General features: G+C 44.6%; 1 protein-coding gene across 6 annotated transcripts in view; it reads right to left on the reverse strand.

Moving 5' to 3' along the window:
• Nucleotides 1-26261, reverse strand: part of TLN2 (talin 2) — a 448826-nt gene that overhangs the window by 128615 nt on the left and 293950 nt on the right. For all 6 annotated transcript variants that reach the window (XM_059913125.1, XM_059913126.1, XM_059913128.1 and 3 more), the window contains 11 exons: nucleotides 23675-23855; nucleotides 22658-22771; nucleotides 19976-20084; nucleotides 19001-19209; nucleotides 18347-18445; nucleotides 13681-13848; nucleotides 12156-12450; nucleotides 9286-9452; nucleotides 3864-3992; nucleotides 2549-2662; nucleotides 353-466 (listed from right to left, as the gene is read on the reverse strand). In XM_059913125.1, coding sequence (XP_059769108.1) covers nucleotides 353-466; nucleotides 2549-2662; nucleotides 3864-3992; nucleotides 9286-9452; nucleotides 12156-12450; nucleotides 13681-13848; nucleotides 18347-18445; nucleotides 19001-19209; nucleotides 19976-20084; nucleotides 22658-22771; nucleotides 23675-23855 — 1699 coding nt within the window. The remainder of the gene's footprint in view (nucleotides 1-352; nucleotides 467-2548; nucleotides 2663-3863; nucleotides 3993-9285; nucleotides 9453-12155; nucleotides 12451-13680; nucleotides 13849-18346; nucleotides 18446-19000; nucleotides 19210-19975; nucleotides 20085-22657; nucleotides 22772-23674; nucleotides 23856-26261) is intronic.

The raw sequence follows: 26261 nt of genomic DNA on the forward strand, positions 1-26261 counted from the left end.
ATGAGGTATTCTGGAAACTAGCAAACCTAAAGCAATACTTAGTACTAGGCTGTTTGTCAAAAAGTGCAGCTTATTACATGTTTTCCCTCACGGAAGAGAAATACAGATAGCAAAATGGATAATGTGCCATCTCCTGGGGCAATTTCCCTGCATATCAGCATCTTGCTTTGCCAAGCTGCATCTCCCTCTCCTGAAACTGCTTCCAGGTCTGCTTACTGCAAAGACTTTGCTCTGGCTCTGGCATCTGTGAAGTCCTCTCCTTAAGGATAAAGGGCACCCCCTACCCAGTGGGCAGTGGGGTGGGGGTGGGTTGAGGTTCTGGGGAAGACGGAGGTGAATGTTTCCGTGGTACCTGGAGGAAGTTCTGGCTGGAGATGATGAGCGCCAGCTGGGCACTGAGATCTTCTGCTTGGGCTTGGCTCCCTCTGACCCCCTGGACCAGCTGAGGGATGTGATCAGCCACCGCCTACAGGAAGCAAGGAAAATGAAAACTGAGCACACCCAGGATGGTGACGTACCAAAATGGGGTGTGTGGGGAAAGCCCCCAGTGATAATGTTCTGTGGATGTGCCTTCCCTCCTGGGGGTGCCTGGCCCAGACCTTGGATTCACTCAGCAGCTTTAGCCCGTTGGGCCCTTTGCCAACACAGTACCTGTGGGTAGGCTCCTCCCACACACGCTCTACCCTGTGGTCCCCCGGGTCCCAATACACGCAGCACAAGGCGATTCTCCATAACGAAGCCTTAAAACAATTTCCCCAGTTGCAGCTCACACCATCCTGGCTCGTTAGGGTTGAAAACCCTAGCATCAAAGAATCTATCCAATTCACAGGTGGATAAACTCAATTCATACGGTCCAGTGATCAGAAGAAAGTGAGAGAAGCACTCAACTAACAGCATACTTCAGCATTTCGATATCTGACTTTGCGGGTATACGTTCCGTCTGTCAGCTTTCATGTCACTGTGGCTCCTCTTCCTGTGTTCTCACTCCTCAAATGGGAAAACCCAATGCCCGGGGTAGGGGAGGGAGGACAGCATCCCGAGGTGAGACCACTTGAAAGTGACCGTCTCCCCCGGTGCCTAGGAGATGCTGGCCTTTTCCCTCTCTGCGCCCTCCTGCTTGTCCCTCTGCGCCACGCCACATCTGACCAACCAGGCCCTCAGAGGCCACAGCACGGTGACCGTCACTGCTAAGGAAGGACCCAAGAGCAGCCCACCCTGGTGACACGTTCTTTTCAGGAGCCCATTCCAGCAAGAATTAAAAAAAAATATTTCCAGGAGAATTTCACTCGAATCCTTTTCAGGACCGCTGGCTCCAGGAACTTGGCCCGCTTTACCTTCTGCACTGCAACCTGATAAACAGCAATGCTCTCATTCCCTGACAGAGGTACCCACGGGCTGAGTATGCTCCGTTTGTTCATAAGAAGTAGGGGGATGGTTCACACTATGTTCCCGGACACAAGTAGCATGTGCTCCCCTGAGAAGGGGAAATGCCATTTTGCTACCCCTGCTGGCGGCTGAAGCCAGGCCCCGACAGGAAACCAACTCCCTCCGCAGCAGGGGCCTGGCTCTCAGGAAAAAGCCCTTCTTTACGTGCACGATCCCAAGGACAGGGTCCTCCTGCATTGCTGAGGCTTTTCCACCAGAGCAAACTTGCTCCCCAGTGAGGGGCTAGCCTCAGAGAACTGGGATTCAGGACGTGGAGGGCCCTGGGTGGCCTCCCCACAGGAGTAGAGCCATTTTTGAAGTAGAAGCGGCAACAGCCCTCACATGTGAATGGTTTCACAGAGGAGATTTGAGAAAGGAGAGAGAAGGCTCAGAGCCCACGCAAATCCAACATGCCTCTGCACCCAGCTCCCCTGGCAAACCGCAAGTGCCGCAGGGAATTTCAGTCAGACGTGGTGCCAACATGTGGGCGATGGCCAGGCAGTGAGCTGTGCCTTTGGCACCACTCAGGGCTCTCCCGGGAGAGTTAACCCTGGGCGCTCAGAGAAGGTGGCAGAGGTGGACGGCACCCCCTGTGGCACCTTGGCTTCAAGCGCGGCGTCAGCGACAGGTCTCGGAAGATCAGTGAGGCAACCACAGAAAGCACCAGAGCGCAACAGCAATGAGGCCAGACAGGATGAATAGATCCTCAGGTGCCATCAGTGCAAAGCAGGAAATCACCCCTGCCACGACGAGTGAAGACTGAACACAAAGGCCACCATTCAAAGGGAGGAAGGCACTCTGGAAATTCAATGCTTCATTACCGTTTCAGAGCCCTAAACGGCCTTGTCATTGATCCTCCTTGACTTGTGCTCTCAAAAAGAAGGAAAAGAATCTAGACAAAGGAAAGACAATGCTGGGAAAAACATGTTCTCCTTCCAAACAGGCCATCCACTTAACAGACAAAAACCAGACGTGTGTGCGTACACCTGGAACATGGGAGCTGGAACAAACTGGATTAGGGGCCTGGATGATCAGTCTTAACCGAATTACCAGGGCACTGGGCGCTCTAATGTTATCAGGGTCTCCTCCAGCAGACCTGGCTCTCTGGCAGCTGACGCCTCACCTTGCAGCTCTGGACCAGCTGCTGCTGGGCCGCGGGGTTCTTGTTGGACACGGCCGCGTTCTGGGAGGCGGCGATGGTCTGCGTGGCTGCAGCTGCGGCCTGCTTGGCTGCCACCTGGGGAGGACAGTGAGAGGAGGTGAGGCAGGGTTCACACGTGCAAACACACACACACACACACACACACACACACACACACACACGCACATTGATACAAATCCCCTCCACCACAGGGGGGCACCGCACGGCTCCAAGAAAGGGCACGCCAGGCACAGACTCCGCCCTTTCAGCACCAATGACATTCTAACCTAGCCACGCCCTGTTGTCTTCCTTTGGTTTAAATACCCTGGGACAATTGAAAAAGACAGGCTCAAGTTCCGATGTTCATCTGTCATTTCTCAAAAAGACAAGGGACGAGTCCCAGGACCACGATGTCACTGATAAGCAGCACTAAGTCGAAATGTTTTAGGAGAAAAACATTTCTCTCACAAGAAGCATGGGCTGCTCTCTGGGTCAAGCGCCAAGCACAAACACTGGGGCTCCTGACTTGCCTGGGCTCAGAAAGGCCCAGATGTCCCCACTGGCGTACTTAACCGTGTTTAGTCTCTAGTCTCCCTCCACGGACAAGGAGGTCAGCTTTCCTCCAGAACCCAGCAGATTACACACGGAGGGATTCCTCACTAGAGCCAAGTTCTGGCCTCTAATGCCCCCAAATTTTAGTCTAAGAATCTCCTGTGTACATTTGTGAGAGAGATTTATTTTCTTACAGAATTTGTGCCTATTACTTTTTTTTTTTTCCGAGAATAAATAAGCATTCTGAAAAGTGACAGAAGTATTTATTACTCCCTTCCAAACCTCTTTATCCCCATCTCCAGTCTTCCAAAGTTCCTATCATCTACTGGAAGTCGTGGAAGAGTATTACCTCCAACAATATATATACATTTTTAGCTAAAGGTCCTTTCTGAACGTGTACATCCCTTAATGCCAGGAAAAAAAAAAAAAAAAAAAAAAACCTGGTTCCTCCTGAAGGAAAATTTGAATTCTGTTCAAGAATGTTAAACTCTGAAAAGATTCTGGCATTGTGCAACCATGAACTGAAGCAGTTTTCCAAACTGTGTCAATGGACCTAAACCACTGAACCTAAATGTACAATGTCCCTAAACCAGCCGTTCAAGTTCCTCATGGCACCTAAAGCATTAAACTGCATCGTCTATCTTGATTTAGCTTCCTTTCTAGGGGCATTGCCTTATGAATTCGCTTATTCTTTCAATGGACTCTATGCAAACCTAAAACCTGGAAAACCAGCCTCTTTACCGACCTCCAGTCGGTTGACGATTTTTTTCTTAATAGCATTCTGGGCTGCGGCGTTGGTTGCCACCCGGAGACCTTCTGCAGCTTCTCTCAGCCTTTGCTGCTGGTCCTCATTCTCAGGGTTGGCTGCAGCCCCCTACGAAGGTGAAAAGAAAGATTCCAAGAGGTCCAAGGGGCAGCATGCCACAGACGCTGAATTCATGCCTTCAATGTTACTTTTTCCTATGAATACCAAGTAATGGGAAGAGAGAAGCCAAAGCAGTATCTTTATGATAAAGATGTTTCCTCTCACAACAAAAAAATATCTACCAGGGGATGTTTCCAAACTGCACAGCTAAACAAGAAAAATCCAATGGTAATAATTAAACACTTGAGATCATAGCCTTCATCATCCATATAAATTACCTTGTGGTGAGAAACCCAACGGTTTAAAAGATGTTAAGATAAATCTCCCTCCTGCTCACATCTCTCAGGGAGAATTTTATTTTAATTGGTGTGACAGACACATATTGCTGCTGAAAGATTCTCTTGCCCTGCGGCACTGGTGAATGAGAATGGGCTAAGATTACAGCATAACACAGGGGCTGGGATGGAGGGAGTGGGGGGATGGGAACGCCATCCAAAATTCTATAAGCCAATGTTGTTCAAGAAAGACCATGTCTAGGAATTGCATTCCTAGAGAGTCTGGGTTGGCAAATATAGCCAAGTAGAGTTGGTCCCTAACTGTACTAATGAGAGAAGTCGACGCCCCTATCCAGGCAGGGAAAGAGGAGGGTGCCGTGCACAGCCGCTGGCCGTGTTTCCCTTGTGTAAGCCCACGGCTCTTTTACTGTGTTGCTGTAGGTTAAAGTGTGTTAGGAGTTCAAGTGGATTTTAGTTAGATGGGTAGGATTCTGAAGCAGGGAAAGGCTAAAGGTAATGTAGGGAGAGGATAATTTTACTGCCCAATAACTCGACAAAAACTTAAAGCACATCCAGTCTTCCACCTCCACCTGTGATAAAAGCATCAATCAAGATTCTTCTCACAGGGCCTGGATGCTTTGTGACCACCACTGGATGTATGTAGATGAATGAGTTTCTTCCCATGAACATTTTTGGGCAATAATAGTTGCTTGTGAGGCAGAAAGAAACACGCCAATTATCGAAATCAATTTTCTAAACATCTCAATTTTCCATGTGAACACTTTGCCAAATTTACCAATTTGCAAAAACCTCTTTCTTTGAACTACGATATGTATAAAAAGTCATAGGAATTCCCACTGAATGGAACAGTTTTAACATCTGTGACAGAGTTGTTTTGGCATCCTCTTGGATGGAATCTTCTTTTAAATTTAAACCACTTTTAGTAGTCTTGATTTTTGTGTTTTTAGCAACTAAAAAATTATATTTTTGCATTTCACACGTAAAAGGATTGTTTGTGCTCCTTTTGCGTTCTTCTACAAGTTTATGAGAGTCGTTTTATTTTTTCTGCTCATTGGGTATTTTCTAAAGCCACTCCTTTATCAATGCCTCCAGTGGCATGCCAGCCTTAACTGTGTTTCAACAGCAGGAAAGCACCATTTCTGCACGTTACACAGCCGTGGGTGTCTGGATTCTTCCTTAGCAATATCTTTTTTATGATGAATGTGTATTAGATATGGGGTACTAATCTTGGCCTGAAATCTTAGTTACTGATTATGAAATATTTTTTTTCTTCACGCTAAATATATTCTTTGGAAGTCTAACCATCGTACATTCTTTATCGTTCAACAAAATTCAGCAAATTAAAATATTGCCATGACAACAAAGTATCAACTTTTAACTAAAAAGTTAAAAGAACTTACAAAAACACTCAACCTTGCCCCATCTAATATAAATAATCAAAAATAACAAACACTTTGGTAACTTGGTATAATGCCGTGAAATAGTCTGGGGAGCACTACACATCTAAAAACAAATGTGCACATTGGTCCTGGCTCAGTCCTGGTTATGTGATGGTAGGTTTAATCTTTCTGAGTTTTAATTTTCTCATTTGTAAAGTAAGGGACAGATTAGATTTTTCACTAAGGTTCTTTCCAGCCTAGCAAGTAATTTTTGTGAACATGAGGGTTTGCCTGAAATGGCTTTCTTTAAACTTAGGAGAAAAAAAAGAAAACAAAACTAGTAACAATCTTAAAAAAAGTAACTATAATCCAAAACCGTAATGCATATTTTTGCTAAAAGTGATGCTAATCAGCAGAGTTTCTTGGCTGAAAGAGGGATCAGGGACAGAGGAAGGAAGTTCGGACCCTGCCCCTCCTTGGGACTCTCTTCAGCCCTACCCAAGACATATCTCTAAGGACTATCAGCCCCTCAGGTAATACAGTGGTGAGTCAGACAAGGAGGAAGGTCTACTGGATGTCACTGCATGTCACAGTACATCGAAAGTGAAGCAATTCACACACTTGGTTGAGACACATTACTGTTCTGTTAGAGGCCAAGGAGGCAGGCTAAGCTGTGGGGATGTTTAATGAATCTGAAATGCATAGGAATACATTCAACATGTTACCTTGGTGATATGAAGTTGAAAGTCATTTCTATTTTCTTATTTATACTTACTGCATTTTCTATTCATTTCACCAAAAGCATGTGCTAATTGCATAATAAAAACAGCATAGATAAATACAGCCTTATCCATTTAAAATAGTTCTCGCCCAGAGGTAGGCATCAGAATCTTCTGTGAAACACACACATACACCGGGTCCCAGCAGCAAACTCGGAAGTTAGGATCTTTGGGGGTGGAATTAAGGCACGTGTACTTCAGTAAGTTTCGCAGGGTTCTGAAAAAGAGCCCTGGATAAGAATCACTGGCTTTTAACAGCAATTAGAGAAGAAAAAGAAATAAAAGGAATACAGATTGGAAAAGAAGAAGTAAAACTGTCACTGTTTGCAGATGACATGATACTATACATAGAGAAGCCTAAAGATGCCACCAGAAAACTACTAGAGCGAATCAATGAATTTGGTAAAGTAGCAGGATAAAAAATTAATGCACAGAAATCTCTTGCATTCCTATACACTAATGATGAAAAATCTGAAAGAGAAATAAGGAAACACTCCCATTTACCAATGCAACAAAAAGAATAAAATACCTAGGAATAAACCTACCTAAGGAGACAAAAGACCTGTATGCAGCAAACTATAAGGCACTGATGAAAGAAAAATTAAAGATGATACAAACAGATGGAGAGATATACCATGCTCCTGGATTGGAAGAATCAACATCGTGAAAATGACTATACTACCCAAAGCAATCTACAGATTCAGTGCAATCCCTATCAAACTACCAATGGCATTTTTCACAGAACTAAAACAAAAAATTTCACAATTTGTATGGAAACACAAAAGACCCCAAATAGCCAAAGCAATCTTAAGAAAGAAAAAACAGAGCTGGAGGAATCAGGCTCCCTGACTTCAGACTATACTACAAAGCTACAGTAATCAAGACAGTATGGTACTGGCACAAAAACAGAAACATAGATCAATGGAACAGGATAGAAAGCCCAGAGATAAACCCATGCACAGATGGTCACCTTATCTTTGATGAAGGAGGCAAGGATATACAATGGAGAAAAGAGAGCCTCTTCAATAAGTGGTGTTGGGAAAACTGGACAGCTACATGTAAAAGAATGAAATTAGAACACTCTCTAACACCATACACAAAAATAAACTCAAAATGGATTAAAGACCTAAATGTAAGGCCAGACACTATAAAACTCTTAGAGGAAAACATAGGCAGAACACTCTATGACATAAATCGCAGCAAGATCCTTTTTGACCCACCTCCTAGAGAAATGGAAGTAAAACCAAAAATAAACAAATGGGACCTAATGAAACTTAAAAGTTTTTGCACAGCAAAGGAAACCATAAACAAGAATCACTGGCTTTTAAGTTAGAATGGGCATCATCAGAAAATCTACAAACAACAAATGCTGGAGAGGGTGTGGAGAAAAGGGAACCCTCTTACACTGTTGGTGGGAATGTAAATTGATACAACCACTATGGAGAACAGTATGGAGGTTCCTTAAAAAACTAAAAATAGAATTACCATATGATCCAGCAATCCCACTACTGGGCATATACCCAGAGAGAACCATAATTCAAAAAGACACATGCACCCCAATGTTCATTGCAGCACTATTTACAACAGCCAGGTCATGGAAGCAACCTAAGTGCCCATCAACAAGTGAATGGATAAAGAAGATGTGGTACATATATACAATGGAATATTACTCAGCCATAAAAAGGAACGAAATTGGGTCATTTGTTGAGACATGGATGGATCTAGAGACTTGTCATACAGAGTGAAGTAAGTCAGAAAGAGAAAAACAAATATCATATATTAACGCATGTATGTGGAACCTAGAAAAATGGTACAGGTGAACCAGTTTGCAGGGCAGAAGTTGAGACACAGATGTGGAGAACAAGCGTATGGACACCAAGGGGGGAAAGTGGCAGGGGGTTGGGGTGGTGGTGTGATGAATTGGGCAATTGGGATTGACACGTATACACTGATGTGTATAAAATTGATGACTAATAAGAACCTGCTGTATAAAAAAATAAATAAAATAAAACTCAAAAATTAAAAAAAAAAGAATCACTGGCTTTTAGAAGCATCATGACATAGCATAGCCGTCAAAAAGCACAAAGCTGTCTCTTAACTCTTTATTCAAACTCTCCTATAAATAGCTACTGGGTTTTGGATAACAGTGAAGCAGGAAACACCTATGCAAAACCTTTCTTTTTTTTTTTTAAGTGGTGAGTTTTGAGAATTTGCTGCCTTTATTCTTATATATATATTTATATATACATATATTCTTTTTCAGATTCTTTTCCCATATAGGTTATTACAAAATATGGAGCATAGTTCCCTGTGCTATACAGTAGGTCCTTGTTGTTTATCTATTTTATATATAGTAGTGTGTATATGTTACTCCCAAATTCCTAATTTATCCCTCTCCCCACCTTTCCCCTTTGGTAACAATAAGTTTGTCACCTATGCAAAATCTTGAAAGAAGTTTAGCTGAGAAGTTGAATGGAGGGCAAAGTGACATTAAGGCTGCAGGAAGAAAACAGGTCAAAGTGAATTTACTGTTGAAATCTCAAGTTGAAATTAATCATCATTTTCACTAAAGCCAATGGCAATGACCCAATGTAAAAAGAGTACTGGCTAAGTAGGGACTCTGTTGTCTATGGCTGAGTCAGCACCACTTCCCTAAAGAGTTTTTTCATTCATGTGTTCTGTGACCTTCCCCTTTCCCACTTAAAGAAGGTTAAACATTACAAAGCCATATAGATTTTAAACAAACAAAAATGCACAGTTGTCTGACCATTCTCTATCTTGAAGGTACCTTCCAAATCCTAACTTTCAATGATGTTCACTTTTCAATTGAGTAAATCCAATGTACTACCTTTGCAGCCTCCACCATGCGAGCGGTAGAGTCAGCCAAGAGTTTGGCTGCTGCCAGGAGCTTCTTGGAATTCTCCATGTCGATTTCTGCTTCCGCATCTGACCTCATGGCGTTGACGAGGTCTGAGGTGGCCTGAGCCAGGACCCGGGCCTGGCGTACCATTTCACCTAGAGGGTGGGACAGAGGATGCAGTCTGTTTGTCTGCTTCCTAAAGCTCAGGGGAAACGTCAGGAGCCAGCACAGTCTTGTCTCTATTCCTCTGGCAAAAGGGACGAAGAGGAATGAGCCTCCATGCTCCATTCCTAAGCAATGAAGCCAAGTCAGATCCTGAACCAAAAATATTCCCTGTGGCTGCCAGGCCTGTCTACCCCCAATCACATCCAAGTTCAGTCTTTAACTGTGTGGGATAAAAATGACATAAGTAACCTAAGAGGAACCCTTTATAAAGAGAAGGCAGGGAACAAGATTATGTGGACTTATTATGTGCGTTTACGCTTAGTAAATACTTATATAGAAAATATTATTTACCTCACGTCAAAAGCCACTTACACAAAAGCCCCTATAATAAGCTCTTTGAGTAATGTGCACAAGAAAAATATTTTTAAATTTTGAGTCAATCTGCATGCTACGTAACACCAGATGAGTGGTATCACATAACCCACTCTATTTGTGTCACTTGGCTCTCACTCATAGGAAGCACAGACCCCAGTTTCATGTTCAAATGCTGAGATTTGCCTTGGCCCAGTCTTCCTATCAATTTTCTCTTTGCTCACCCTTTCCTTCTCAGCATTGATTTTGATCTCGTTATTAGTAATGGTTATTAGTAACTGGGATTTTACTGATATCTATTTCAACTTTCTTTTGGAAGTGGGAGGGGTACCATCGTCAACATTAAAAATAAAACTACTCAAATATGAGCAATTTCCTCCCCTAAAGGTCATTTGTGAAGAAGGACGAAGCACTGTTAACATTAAGGGGGAAAGAAGCTTTCACGAAAATCAAAAAATGCTCAATTCAAGGTACCCTGGATTGTATCCTGGGACAGTGAATGGACATTAGTGAAAAGTTGGTGAAATCTGAATAATGTCCGTAGTTTAGTTAATAGTAACATACCAATGCTCATCTCCCAGTTCTGACCAATGTCTTGCGGCCTAAGGGAGATGCTAAAAAGGAGGGAAACTGGGAAGGGTACAGGAGAAGTCTATTACCCCAGCAACTTTACTGCATATAGAAAAAATATCCCACAATAAAAAGTTTATTTAAAAAAAATAAAAACAAAAGAACCAAAAAAATCCAGATGTGTGGAGCAGTGTCATCTCTTAAATCACTTAAGAAGGATAGAGAAAATCACAAGGTAATTTTCTTTAAAAATATACTCGTTAAGAAGTATTGCTCTGTGCTGAGGAAGAAGTAGGAAAATAGACTTCTTACAAACTCCTGGTAGGGTTGCAAATTGTGGAACCTTTCTGGAGAGAAATTTCAGACACGTTTAAAACAAAAAATGTACATACTTATTGGCCCAGAAATTCAACTGATAGGAATTTATCCTACATATACTCCCCAAAGTAAACAGAGATATTTTTACAAGAATGGTTACTGCAATATTAATTTTGTAAAACAAACAGAAACTTGGAAACCACCTAAATGTCCATTAAAAGACAACTGGTTAAGTAGATTATGATGCGATCATTGAATAGAATACTATGCTGTCATTAAAAAGATTAGTGTAGAGGTCAACATGAAGAAATTTTCTAATATATTCAGTGAAAAAGGTTGTAGAAGAGTATGTGTAACAGAATTCCATTAATATGAAAAGAAAGAGGGTGTTGTACATACATATAAATGTCATTAGGAAGACTGAACATTTCTGCAAAGATGAAACAAATTGATAAGTGGTCAATTCTAGAGATTTAGATGGGATAGTGATGGGCTGGGTCTGGGGAGAGGTAATTTTTAACTAATAGACTGAAAAGGTGCATTTTACATACATACATACATACATATACATATATGTATGTATGTATGTGTATATATATATATATATATATATATATATATATATATATATATACACATACATACATACATACATATATGTATATCGTGATGTTTGACATCTTAGAAAAACCTTTCTGCTTGGAAAGAGACTGCCCCTCCCAGAGCTAGCCAATACTTAGAGATAGTAAAGGGTCTAGCCAAGAGCATGGTGGTAAACTACCCAATCCAGAGTCATCCTCTGTCTGGTCCCTACAGCCCAGGAGGCAATATTCCTCTGCCTTCATCATCCCAGAGCCATGGACCAGGCAACTAGGGATCACCCCTATAAGGGTAGAGCCAGCTGAAATTAGTCAGACTAGCCAAACTTAAGCTGTTCATCTTGCTTCATCTTGCCTTTCCCACAGAAATCCCAATATAGGTGGTGGCCTAAGCTCTCTCCTCAATCCTGTCTTCTGCCATCTGATCAGAACTTGATGCTTCCCCTGTGACCCTGTGTGACACGCAGTGACCCCCTGTCTGGGACCTGTCAGTATAATAAACTTCATTCCAAGCCTCATTCTTGCCTCCCTCTGTGGCTGCACCAACTTTACTGTATCCAACATGGACATTCTTGGAACAAAAGGGATTTACTGTGCATCTAAAATTATTAAATAAAGATACCCTAGTTAACGTTAAGTCTTTCAGTGTTGCTGGAACAGGCACATTAGGAGTCTCAAATCTTCTTCCCAGCCTCAGGGAAGAAGTGTCTGACTGAGGCGGATGAGAACTTGCCCTTTTGCCAGATGTCCAGGCAACCATCGTCCGACTCACTCACAATCATCACCATCGGGGAACCCTAAACCGACCGGCCCGCCCACAGACCAGCCCCTCACCAGCGTCGCCCATGGAGCTGAAGATGCTCTCGGTGACACACATGATGGTGTCGGTGGCCTGGTCATAGCGACCAATGGGCTCGCCTCGGCTGGCGAACTGTCGCACATGCTGCAGGAGATCGTGGAGGGCCTGGCTGACCACACTGGCTGCCGCGCTGACCTGCTTCAGCAGCTCAGTGTCGTCCGTGGCTGCCTGGCAGGCGTGGACGCAGTTCTCCACTGAGCGGTCCACGAGCTTCCCTGCTTCAATCAGCTGCTCCTGGCACACAGGGGAGCTGATGGTGGGGCTCACGACCTGAAGCGAGACGGGAGTGGGTCTTGGTTACCGTGGGACAACTCTGGTCTCCAGCGCCCACTAGCATTTCCACCACATCCTTCCGTGGTCTGGGCCTCAGTTCCTTATTTATAGGACCAGGGATTCAACCAAACCATCACTGAGGTTTCTCATACTTCACCATTTCACTTTGTGATTTTAGATGCCCGTTAACTTTCATCTCCATTAGGGCTCTATAACCACTGATACTACTGACTACTTCTGTAGAGAGAAATTTCTGATATTTGCCATGTATACCTCCTGCTCTTAGGAACCTCTGAATTGAGTCTTCTGAGCTGAGATAAAGACTATGTAAAAGAATTATATTTTTTTCCAGAGGAATATATATTTTATTTCCTGGAACTCTGCCTCATGGTACTTGAAAGATTAGGGGAGTTGTATCAGTAATCTGTGATACTAGGATGGTGAACAAGGAAAGCAGGAGGGAGACCATCAGTGACCCCTCTGACGGATGTTGCAAATCCTCCGATAGGACCAGAAATGCCAGGCTGAACCAGATTACACATCTGTACAATATGTTATGTCATCAGGTTGAGAAACAGATGGCTCCCATCTTGTGACACGTCATCTCAGCAAAGATACACATGGTTGAGTGGAAAGGGTTTCTGAAGTCAGACTGGCCCGAGCTGCAACCCTAGTCCTGCCACTTAATGATTTCTGTGGCTGTAATCAGTAACATCTAAGGGCCTCAGTTTCCTCTTCAGTAAACCGGGGATGACGGTGCTTAATGAAGTAATGTATTACACAGAGAGTGTACATCCTAACTGGCAACCATGAACTTCATCATTACCTCCTTCTGATTCTGTGCAGTGCAGAAAGGGCTCCCGTGGACTCTGTGGATTATTACTGAACCCATGTATAATGCTGTAAGTGCACAATCCAAGAGCTCTTTGTGCACAGGGGTAAAGAAGACATACTGAGAAGTCCAAAGGGGAGACACAGCAATTGGCATATAGAAATGGCAATTAGATACAAGAAGCACCACTGCCTGAGGACTTGAACAAGGAAAAAATGATTAAAGAATTGGACATCTTATGCTAAAATCCTGTCATGTCCCCTAAAAGACACCTGAAGCAAGCTCTAAGCCTTACACAATTTTAACAGGTTCTGCCCCTGGTTCCTCCCAATGACTGGAGGCAGATAAGAGCGTGTGACACTCTGTAGAAAGGGCTGGGGTGCCAGCTGGCTTACCTTGGCACACGCCACAAGCTGGGAGGTGGAGAGGGCACACTGGGTGGCGGCAGCAATCACCCTGTTCTGTAGGACTGTGTCCTCAGCCACTTGGGCAACATTCTTTGCCTTTAGGACCAACATGGCAGCAGCATTGGCAACAGCTTTGGCCAAACTCATTAAGACGTCCTAAGAAAAGGGAAAAAAAAAAATCGTCATTTATATTTTCCTAATCACTCTTCACAGCCTGAAAGTAAAGTGTGGTGTCCACTTAAACATTTTATTAAAATTCCATTTGACCTTTTTCCTTCAGTACTTTAGAATAATATTTTTCCATTTATTTTTCTGAAATGTCAAGTTAGCCTGAGAGCTAATTAAGGAAGGAGACTTACATCCTAATAACACAGTCTCCTATACGTTAAGTAGCATAGGTTTCAATCCAAAATAGGTTAGTGTGAGGGCAAGGCTTGTATTTTAACCACTGACTCACATTTGTGCACTTAAACAACACTTCGAATCTTGACAACATCTCCTGAGTATGTGGTGGATCAGCTGAAAATATATACTATGAGCAGTAGGAAGGATAAAATTCATGGCCTCCATGTCATCATGCCCCACTATAACTTGAAAATTTATTTTTCTGATTTCTACTTTGCACAAGATCCAAGTTGTCATCAGAAATTCAGCCACATCTTGGCCTCCAGAGGGCAACGTTGAACATGCACGGAGAGCACCTCCAGCTCAAGAGCCCATGAACGCTCTGAACATAAGTTATTCTCAGTGTTCTGTAGCCTTCTGGATGGAGATTAATTATTATGAAAAGTGGAAAGGGAGCCTACATAAATAAACTGGCTACAAGAAGACCTCACTGAAGACGTAAGGAGCTCTGAGCCTTTAAAGATCAGTTTATGCTTCAAGTCAACACAAAGGCTTTCTGCCTGCAGGATGGAGAATCCTCTGACTTAGCCCATCAGATCTGTCACCCATTTCTGTGACCTGAAGAATCACCACTGCTACGTTTAATTCACTTCTTGGCTTTTAATACTGAAGGTCATTTATTTGGTTTGGAAATGCCTTCCCAAACATATAAGCCATTATTATTTTGAACATGTCAAGGCTTTCTCCCAGAGGAGATGTGGTCAGAAGTCTTTATTAATTCATCAGATAATGAAAAGCACTTTTGATTCTGAACGCAAAGGGCACCACAGAGTCTTTACAACAAGATATTTTATGAGAAGATATACTGGGGAAGAGTGTTTAGCCTGTACAATTTTACACAGAGCAAAGACTATATCTTATCCAGGCAAATCAGAAACCCATGAATCCACCAAATAAGCAGCTTTTAAAATGGACAACAACAAAGCAGGCTGAAAGGAACAGTTTGGTCCAGCCTTTTTTAGGTCTCTGGTGTTTACTGGATGTCCAAGGAAAAACCACAGCCTGTGGTGCTGAAAGCTGAAGATGCCGTTGGGATCTGACTGGCACTCATCTGTCATACAGCTTCTAGAAACTGCTCCCAACATGGCCTGCAAAGTTACAGTTCTTGGACATCTATCTCAATGCTCAGTGAAAACAAAATTTGAATGTCACAAATTATTATCAAGATTTTTAAAAGCAGTCTTCCCAAAATGGGTCAAAGTATTCCTTCCCTTGATAGGGATCCATCTTTTCACCCAGGGACCAAGATTTGGTCATGCAAACCCTTGATTGCTCTAAAGAACTTTGTTAGACTGATTTATAGAAATCCTGCTCCTCCTCCTAATTTTGTCCCAGAAAAAAACAAATACAGTTAGAAAAAGAACGTGATACTATGGCTATAGTTGCTGACAAGGCCCTTGTCAAACTTTTCAACAAGACCACTATTATGCAGCTCATGTAAAATAAATCTTTGTTAACTCTGGGAACATGCAGGACATTGAAAACTCAATAAAAAGCTCCAAGATAGGATCTCAAGAATCAGAAAAATAGAGAGTAAGAAATCCAATGTCAGTAAGCCAGGGGCTACCCATAACTGGAGGAGGTTGTAGGATCACCTTACTGCCCTGGTGTTTACCTAGAGAATGGGAAACATTCAAGCCAGGCCTTCCCCTGTTAAGAAAGCCTCCACGGGACCTACCTTAAACTTGAACCTGCTTCCCTAGCACATCTGCATAGAAGCAGACATTAGGAGGCAGAGTTTGCATTTACACTGTGATGGAAACAGTCTATCAAAGAAAAAAAAGAGGAAAATCTTAAAAGAAAAACAAAAAACACCTCAAGGCAGGGACTTCTCTGGTGGCACAGTGGTTAAGAATCTGCCTGCCAATGCAGGGGTCACGGGTTCGATCCCTGGTCCGGGAAGATCCCACATGCTGCGGAGCAACTAAGCCTGTGTGCCACAACTGCTGAGCCCGCGCGCCTAGAGCCCACACACCGCAAAGAAGAGTAGCCCCCGCTCGGCGCAACTAGAGAAAGCCCATGTGCGGCAGTGAAGACTCAACACAGCCAAAAATAAATACATACATACATACATACTCAAGGATATATGAGATGCCTTAACAAAGAACTGTGACTTCCCTCTCAATCTTCCCAAACACTTTGGAAAATAAGTTGACTGCTTCAAGATAATTAAGCCTAGTAAACCAACAGATGGATCTCGTATTTACGCAATTCCTAAGTAGGTACCTACCTACAAAGAATTACTTGCTCTAATACAGAATGCACAGGACAACACAAGGGGAGTTTGGGGATCTGACTAAGGGGAAGTCAAGATGGGGACATAATTAGCTTGGCTTTAGTGAGATGTATTTATGTGGTCTACAGTTAATTCTGTTTATAGCTATTACTGGCCATTCCAGCACAGAAATGGCTTCCAGAAATACTCCTACCACCCATTATGGGTCTCAGCCTCCATGATCACATGAATGTTCATGCACTGAATGTCTCATTGTATTGCAGGATCTGAATGAGTGCTATGTTCCCAGCACCCCAGGAATGTGGAGAGTAGAGAAGGTACATGTTTCATGTATCCACAACATACATGACCATGTCTTAGCTTAACTGACACATCTTGAGGTGATGAAGTTCGGCAGTTCTAGACAAAAGAGCAAGCAAAATTGCCCCCTTTGAAGCAACTTGAATGCTAATGGAAATGGAAAGTTGAATGATCCTTTTATTCTGAATTCTACAGAAATCCCAAACATCGAACCTGACATAGGATTTGGAAAAGGGCATCTTCCAGAGAACAAGGGCTCAAACTATAACAGTTTAATTAGAATGTATTTGTATGTAACTTGTAAAATGAAGACTTAGGAGGATGAGGAATGAAAGGCATGTGCCCATGAGTATGTGAAGAGTTCATCTGAGCCTGAAGATCCCTGGCAGAAGGCCTCCGCACCCCATCTGTGGGGGCTGGGAATAGAGGCAGACAGGTTGAGATCTTGTCTGAGCTGGCAGTGCATCCAGCCAGCTGCAAACAGTGGCTACAGCTGATCCCCAGAGGACATGTCCCTGGTATTGAAAAAAAAAAGTGGGTGACAAAAAAGACTGCCACACTTGTGGTTTTGGATATGACACAGACAAGAGACCCAGCTCTAAACACAAAGGAAAGCCTGTCCTATGTGTGGGCAGAGTGTAAGGGAGTGCCCGTATTTTCACTCTTACATGTGAACTCAAGAATGATGCAATTAGGGACTTCCCTGGTGGTGCAGTGGTTAAGAATCCTCCTGCTGGGGAAGGGGAAGCTGGGACGAAGTGAGAGAGTAGCATTGACATACCAAATGTAAAATAGATAGCTAGTGGGAAGCAGCCACATAGCACAGGGAGATCAGCTCGGTGCTTTGTGACCACCTAGAAGGGTGGCTAGGGAGGATGGGAGGGAGGCTCAAGAGGGAGGGAATATGGGGATATAGGTATACTTACAGCTGGTTCACTTTGTTGTACAGCAGAAACTAACACAACATTGTAAAGCAATTATACTCCAATGAAGATATTAAAAAAAAAAAAAAAGAATCCACCTGCCAATGCAAGGGACACAGGTTCGATCCCTGGTCTGGGAAGATCCCACATGCCACAGAGCAACTAAGCCCGCGAGCCACAACTACTGAGCCCACGCGCCTAAAGCCCATGTTCCGCAACAAGAGAAGCCACTGCAATGAGAGCCCGCGCACCGCAATGAACAGTAGCCCCGCTTGCCGCAACTAAAGAAAGCCCGCACACAACAACGAAGACCCAACACAGCCAAAAATAAATAAATTTATGCTAAAAAATAAAAAAATTTTTAAAAAGTAATGTCTTCATAAAAAAAACAAAGAAAAAAGAAAAAAAAAAAAAGAATGATGCAATTAAAAACCGCCACAAATAGATAAAACAAGCTTGGCCGTGAGTTGATAACTCTAGAGTTTGGGTGGTTGATATAAGGGTGGTTGTGACATTATTCCGTCCATATTTGTGTTTGAAGAAAGTGTAGCATGCTGACTAGTGAGAACAGTTAAGTAAGTGTTTCAAAGTGGTGATGCATGATGTAAGTGAAATGAGTCTTCCAATTAAAAATTCTTTTTCTTTAACACATAAAGACCACACTCCGAGATAATCCACCTTCATCTTTTTTTTGTCAGCTCAAGGAAGGCTCAGTTTTTCATTACCTTCTCCCTGCTTGGGTCTAAGGCCATCGCTTAGGCTCCAAGATTATGGGCTGCAAATATCTTACCTGGAATCGCTCATCAGTCTCATTCTCTCCGATCTGCCGCAGAAGATCGCCACTGGCTTGTCCAATGCTTCCAGCGGCGGTCAAAACTGTCTGTCGAGGCTGTGAACACAGGGCACATCTTAGTGGGAAAGAGAATGCGTTGCCTCCCCAGCGCCATGAGACAGGGCAGTGCAGGAAGAGGAATCCTACAGGATGGCCTCCTCCTGCCCCTCAGTGAGACCCTTGAACTATCTGCCGGACGGGAGACATACACGTCCTGGTGGAATCTGTGCAAGGAAATGCCTGTGGCTCACAAACCAGCAACGGCTGCATAGGTGTGAAATGTTCAAATAATGAGCCTCAATCAGCTGGTAGGAAATTAGCGTACAGACTTGTATCCCCTTTCAATGTGTATTGGTCATGTGTGTTAGTTTCTGAGGTTACATCTAATCAAGTACCCTTGGGTTGGGGAAAGGAGGCTTCCTACTAAGAGCTCAACCAGTCTCAAAGGTTGAACCATGGTTTCTGCACCCAGTTCACCAACTCCAAACCCCAGAGTGTGGGAACATGAGTCGTCAGGATGGAGCGGACATCTCAGGAAGCAAGAACCGCATGGGACCCAAAGGCTGCACCTCCCTCATCAGAACCCGAGTGACCGATGGCCCCAAAGCTCACCTCTCCAGAAGTCGGCTGCACAGCTTTCAGCAAATCCGACACGGCCCCGGCGAGGGTCCTTGCGGCTCTGAGCAAGTCCTCCCCGCTGCCTACCTCGTCGTCCATGAGGGCCGCCAACAGCTTCACGCCCTTGGACATCTCCGTCAGGTTGGAAGAAATGGTGGTGATGGCACATCCCACAGCGGTGTAGTCGGTGTCTGCAGGGTCACCTGGAACAGAGAAGGACCGTCACCATCAAGGGAGGGCGGTGAAGGTTGAGGGGAGCCCAGGTGGACAGGAGACAGGGTAACACTGGCAGCAGAACCCTGCCCCCACCAACGACGCCCCCATCCTGCAGGAGTCAGACGTCTCCCCATCACCAAGGTGCTGCTCTTCATGGGGTCCTTTTACCCCGAGGTCTCATATATTAAGATACTGAGCATGTGCACCTTTAAAATTCTCAAGGAAGAATCAGCATCTCACGGCCCTTTTCAGAAGGCTGCTCCAAGGTCAGCTGCTTGGAGAGGTCAACTCTACCCCTGAAACACTGCAACGCTGCTTGGTGAAGCCAAGATCTTCCCTGGCTCACAAGTGACAGCGCAAGGCTGGGAGTCGTGCTATACAGAGGAGACCACGGCTGGACAAGACAGAAGAAGGCACCCATGACTGCTAGTCATCCAAAACCACTTTGAGACTGTAAGCTCTCAGAAGGGAGAACCTGGCCTCAATATACTTTGAAGTATGTCCAGCAGCTTGACGAACAATGAGAAGAACTGAATAAGTGCTTTTTACTGATGATGCATGATACAGACAAAAAGGCATGAGATGTTCACCACATTTCCCCTGGGTCAGTGGGAGAAAATGTCTGAAGCATTGTGAGGGCCTAATAATAGACTCTCCCCTCAGAATAGGAAAAATCTGTTGTTTCAATCAAAGAATAAGAACTTCTTTTTTTTAACAAAACCACAATACACCACAAATTCCTCAGGGACTTACCGGCTGTGAGGTTAACAACTGAAGCTGTTCCAGCTGTGATGGCATCGACTTGAGAGTGGATTTCATGTTTGGATTCGTCGACTTTATTCTGAACCCATACCCTAGACGCCTGCAAAACCAGACAACTTCATGACAAAATTGCTGCATAGGATTACCCAGGAAACCAGAGAAGGCGTGCCATAAAATAAGACCAGTGTTTTGGCCACACTCTTCTCACTGGGCCAGCACCAACGAGGCCCTTAAGTCACCTTGAACGATGTCCTTAACAGGCTTCTTGCTCATTCACTCGTGCTGAATGGCATGTAAATTCTCAGTGCTTTTTACTCACGTTATGTTTTCTTTAAGATCTTGGAGAGAAAAATTCTGTGGCTTTATGTAGGTAAATTCAATTTAAAAAATGAAAATAATTAGTATCTCATAATAATACCGCACAGTGGCAACAACAAGTGTTGCTAATTTTCATCTTGTTTTTTAGAGAATGGGGTTAGAATTAGGGTGTTCTAGCTCATGAGTGTTCTATCAGCATAGCAATTGACTTTTGTTCACAAGATGAATGTCGTGTTGACGTGGCACCTTTCCTGGTAGGGTTTTGGGAGGTGGTTGTCAAGACCCCTGCTCTGGATCCAGCTCTACCACTAACAAATGATATGACTTTGAGCACCTTTCACCCAACTCCTGTGCCTTTCATTTCTTCTACTGTGGAATCTCACTCAATGGTCTTTTAAAACCTTTCTAGTTCGGGGCTTCCCTGGTGGCGCAGTGGTTAAGAATCTGCCTGCCAATGCAGGGGACATGGGTTCGAGCCCTGGTCTGGGAGGATCCCATATGACGCAGAGCAACTGGGCCCGTGAGCCACGATTACTGAGCCTGCGCGTCTGGAGCCTGTGCTCCGCAACAAGAGAGGCCGCGATAGTGAGAGGCCCGCGCATCGCGATGAAGAGTGGCCCCCACTTGCCACAACTAGAGAAAGCCCTCGCACAGAAACGAAGACCCAACACAGCCATAAAATAAATAAAAATAAATAAATTTAAAATAGTACCACTATAGAATTTCAAAACATTAAAAAAAAAATGAAATAAAGGGATAATTCTCAGCTCTCTCTAAAAAAAAAAAAAACCTACCTTTCTAGTTCTTATACTTCATGTTCATTTGACCCTATAAATAGCAAATTCTGCTTTTGGCCGTTTCTGGTCTTAGCCAATAAATGCTCATTTACACTGGTAATGATGATCCTATGGTAATATAAGGTGCTGATCTGCTTCCCAAAACATTCCTAAAATATTCATCTTGGTTCAGCGTATGTCTAGCACTAAAATATTTTATATACTAACTCTTTGAAAACTGGTGAAGCAAGAATATTAAATCCAGATATTTTAAAACTTTCTCTCACAACTGTGCTGGATATGGGAGTCTGCCATATGTATTTTCACTCTCAAGTTCCCCAAAGCAAAATATTTAATGACTTCAGGGACCTGGGAGAAACAGCACTACGGATGCTGCACCCTGCAGGTGCACAAGTACACGAATGAAAAACACCGAGCAGGGAGAACCTGGAGGCAGTCATCCTGGCTGGACAAGATGAGGCTACAGATTGTGTCTTGGTTCTGGCCCCACGATGGTCCAGCAGTCTTAAAGCAGTGCTCGTCAACCCTGGCTGCATATTAGAATCACAACAGGGAGATGAAAACCCACTGATACCCAGGCCCCACCCCCAGCAACACCGATTTGTTTGGTCTGACCTGGGCCCTAGGCTTCGTCCTTAAAACTCCTCAGGTGATTTTAACGTGCGAAGCAGGGCAGGGAAGGACAGTGATAGCCAGTGGTGTGCAAATGTGTACACAAAACAGTTAGGAACTTTACTAAAATGCAGATTCTGATTCGGAAGTTTGGGGTAAGGCCTAAGATTCTGCGCCTCTCGCAAGATCCTAAGTGCCGCCAATGCTGCTGGCCTGTGATCACGTTTTAAGTAGCAAGGGGCTAGACGATTTCATGCCGCAGCAGCTACAGGAAGGCAGCTGATCGCCCTGCCTCACTGAAAAGCTCAGTAGTAGTGACCCAGTGGTTCGGGAAGCATGGTCTCTGGACGAGGAGCAGCAGCACCTGAGAACTTGCTGGAAATGCAAGTTCTCAGGCCCCACCCCAGGCCTACTGAGTCAGAAACAATGGGGGAGGGGCCCAGCAAGCTGTTTTACCATGCCCTCTGAATGACTCCGATGCTTGCTCAAGGGTGTGAACCACTGGTAAATACTAACAACAAACCTAGCTGATACTCACTGGGCTCTCACTGTGTGTTAGGTGCGGGACTGAGAACTCTTTACGTGATTGGATTGTTGGGTCTTCACCAAAGCCCTGCTCAGGGATGACAAAATGGAGGCTTAGAGAGAGTAAGCTGCCCAGATTGCCACAGCCATTGAGCAGTAGAGCTGGAATTTGGGCCCAAATGATACGACTCGAGTCCAAGTTCTTAGCCCTTATGGGGTACTGCCAACAGCCCGTAGCACCCTATGATTCTCTCCTCCTGTGGTGCAGCCTAGAGATGGAGACTCCATCTCTTGAAAAAATATGGACTTCCAACTCACCTAGCTGGAGACAGGGATTCACCTCACTGAATCCAGCCAGAGCACAGAACCCTGTTTTCTGCCAGGGCAGAGACATCGAATAAAAACACTGAACAACACTTACCATATCCTGGCCGAGAGGCGGCAGGGAGTCAAGTTCACTGAGGTCGTCCTGGGCCTGCTGGACAGCGTGCATGCTCGTGTTGATGGTCCCCATGAGGGCCTGCTGGGCCGAGGTCTGCAAAGGCAGGTAACACAAGGGATCACACCACATTCCTGCACTGGCAACACAGGCTCTACATGAGCAAGGGAACTGGACCTGAGATCATGAGAAAGCAGCCCAGGGTACATCTCAACAAACTGCCTGAACCAGCTCCTATTTCAACCGGGGGCCAGAAATAGGTATTATAATACATTAATAGGACACTAAATATGAGTGTTTGCAATAGGGTGATTCTAATCAGCAGCGTGTGGAGAACAAGAAGGCTCAGAAAGAGTCCCTGCAGGGGAGCTCAGGGGACCCAATCCTTGAGTGCTCAGGACAGAAGGTCTCCTGCACAGGAATCACGTGGGTGTCACATCAGGACTCTTCTTGGCAAATAAGTAAAGATTCCACTCAAACCTACAGTCAACACGCTTCTCCACTCAAATCACTTCTGGACTTTAAGGCTCTTCTGCTTTCAAAAAGTTCTTGCCCCAAAGCATGGGATTCCAGAGCAGGCCTGAGAGAGGCCCCGAGTCAGGTAGACCAGCACAGCAGAAGGAAACAATGATCCGCTGGGGGGAAATGTGTGGGTCGGAATAGACTTGGTCTACTTCTGAGCCTCTCTGAGGGGTATCTGGGCCGATGAGCAGGCAGGGGAGCGGGGTCCTATCCCTCTCTCACAAACCACGTGGAGAGGCCACTGGTCCTTGTCCAGCCCTAGAGGACACCTGTGGTCCTAGACAGGGCATTGCCAGAGCCACCCATTTAAAAGAAAACACCCTGGGAATGAGGCACTGGGACTGCACCGCTGAAGAGCCAGGATTCAGACAGGAAGTAGTGAGGATGACACACACAACCTATCACCAGGCTGGTGTGGCTCCCTGGACCCCAAAGGCAGCACAGTGACGAGCAGGGCAAGTCCCCCGGTAGCCTCACCAGCGGGGGCATGTGGCCTCGGTGCATCTGTCCAACCATGACCTGCTGCTGCGGGGAGGGCATGCTTCCAACGTTGAAGGTCTCGGGCCCGCTGGAGCCGGAGCGCATCACGGCCGGCAGTGCCACTGAACCGTGCTCCGCCTTCCCGGTGCGATTGAACTGCTGCTGCAAGATGGTGGACCTAGGGGGACAGACACTTCGGTCACTGCGAGGTGGCCGTTCACAGGGAATGTAATAAGATACCACAGGTGTCACCAGTGTTCACTGCTTCATGCTATGGCAACCGGTTTCCAAGAAGCAAATACAGACAGAATTGTGAACGAAGTAGCAGCACTAAAATGTTTCAGCAGAACCCTGAGACGAATGAATCCTTTTATAATCAGTAATATAAATAAGTACTCCCAGTGTATCTAGTTGATAGGTTCATGGCATTATGCTATTAGTTGTTCTTAAAAAAGACACACAAAAAAATGATGTTCTAGGCATAAGTGAATGTTTTGGATACACTGATCTATTATTTCGTAAATTCTACCTGAAATAGCATTCATTCAACACACATCTACTGTGCGCCACGTTCTATTCTAAGCCCTGGGGACAGAGATCATTTATCCTTAGCTTGAAGGAAGAAGTGTGGAAAAGAACTTAAAATCTCCCACAGCTTAGCTCCCCTTCTCCAGGTCAAAAGCCACTGACCACAGAGGATGTTTCAACACCTTAGGAGCCTTGATGATTGGCAGACTTTGGCTCTCTTCCAGATGATTTCAACTTAAGTCTGGGAGGACTCCTAGGGCATCTAATAAAAACATTGTCAGTTTTTTTACTTCTTGATATTTTCTTGGAATGAGCAGTGAGTGCAAAGGACTTTGAGCATATGAAGGTAAGAATCTGAGGGTGGCACAGGTGCCTCATAGCCCAGTGGACAAACCCACAGGGAGAGCCCGGGGGAGTCTGCAGGGGGTGGGGGGGGCGGGAGAGGGGTGGTGGTGCAGGGTTGCTGAGCAGCTGCATTAAGGCACAGGAGCCTCTGTCCCAGGGTTCTGGAACCACTGCAGGTCACTCCCTGTTGTCCAGGGCAAAGCTTGTGAGCCAAGCTAGGATTCCAAGCAACAGGCATCCACGCAGCAACATTAACATCTGCGGAGGGGCTGGCACTAGGGAGGGTGGATCTACGGCTCCTCTTGGAGCTCAGCTGCATTGCAAGATCTCAGCCAATGTCTAATACAGGGAGAAGTAGAAGGTCTAGTGATGAGGAACTCCCCTGGACCACTCTTCCCGCTTGCCATGACCAGACCACACCATGATGCCCTCTGCATCAGTGGGGAGGGTCCCAGCACTCGGGGCTCAGACACTTACTGAGCTGCTCCTAGAAGAAGTTCAAGCACAGCAGAGTCCTAGGAAGTGAACAGCTCCACCCTATTAGGAAGTACTAGGTTACTAATGTCCATCTAATGGTCTAATAATTTCAAGAAATTAAGGTCTTTTGCCAGAGGGTAGCAAGAAGTACTTGAAATGCACCACATCAAATTTGGTTCCAACTTGCGTACGAATAAGGGACAAATGGAAAAGCATCTTCAAGGGGATTATGATGCAAACTGTGAGAAAGTGTACAGAGTAGCAACATTAGAGAAACCGTTCCTATTACTAGACAACTTCAATGTGCTGGAATATGCTCGAACTCTCCGGCAGTGCACCATAGGAGACATCAGAACACCTGAATCTGAGTCCTGGCTCTGCCACATGCATGCATCTCAACTAACCTCTAGGAGCTTTGGTTTCCTCATCTACGAACTGGGGATGATAAAATCTAGCCTACCTCTACCACAAGGGGATGTTGCTGAGATCAAGTGAGACAGCAAGATGGACACACACAATAAAGTACAGACAAGAAAAGTTATTACTGCAATGCTCTATTTAACATCAAGGGAGTAGCTGAATAGGTTTTGGTCAACAAGTCTCACTTATTAAATGTTACTTAATTTTAATAAATCTCAGTTTCCTCATTTATAAAATGGAGCTAAATTGAGATTATTCTGAATTTAAAATGATGATAATAGTAAACATTTATTATGTACCAGGGATTGTTTTATGTGCTTTATTAGTAACTCAATCATTAAATTCAAACTTATGAGGTAGTACAATCATTATTCTCATTTTATAGATGAGATGAAAGAGACAGAGAAAATTCATAATGTCCCCAAGGCCACACATTAGAAAACAGACCCCAGATTTGAACCCAGTAACTCTGGCTCCAGGGTCCAAGTTCTTTTCTTTTCCCTCTGCTGCCTCATGACATATGTATCAAGTGTGGCAGGTAAAAGCATCCCATAAACAAAAACTCCTCTACCGGCTAGGCCCCTAGCCCAAAGGTACAGAATTAAACTCAGTCTCCAGGCTCTGATGATAATGATGCAGTTTATGAGATTTAAATCAGAAATTCAGAACAGGACTCATGAAGTCTCACTGTGTCTAAAGATGGAATTAAGCACTACATCTTGTTCAGTGTCTCCCTGAAGTCCCCAGCCACCGCCGCCCCAACAAGACACCCTCAACACTGATGACAATGGTCTGGGGACCACACTTCGAGAAG

The sequence above is a fragment of the Balaenoptera ricei genome, chromosome 2 (genome assembly GCF_028023285.1).
Source record: "Balaenoptera ricei isolate mBalRic1 chromosome 2, mBalRic1.hap2, whole genome shotgun sequence".
Taxonomy (NCBI): Eukaryota; Metazoa; Chordata; class Mammalia; order Artiodactyla; family Balaenopteridae; genus Balaenoptera; species Balaenoptera ricei.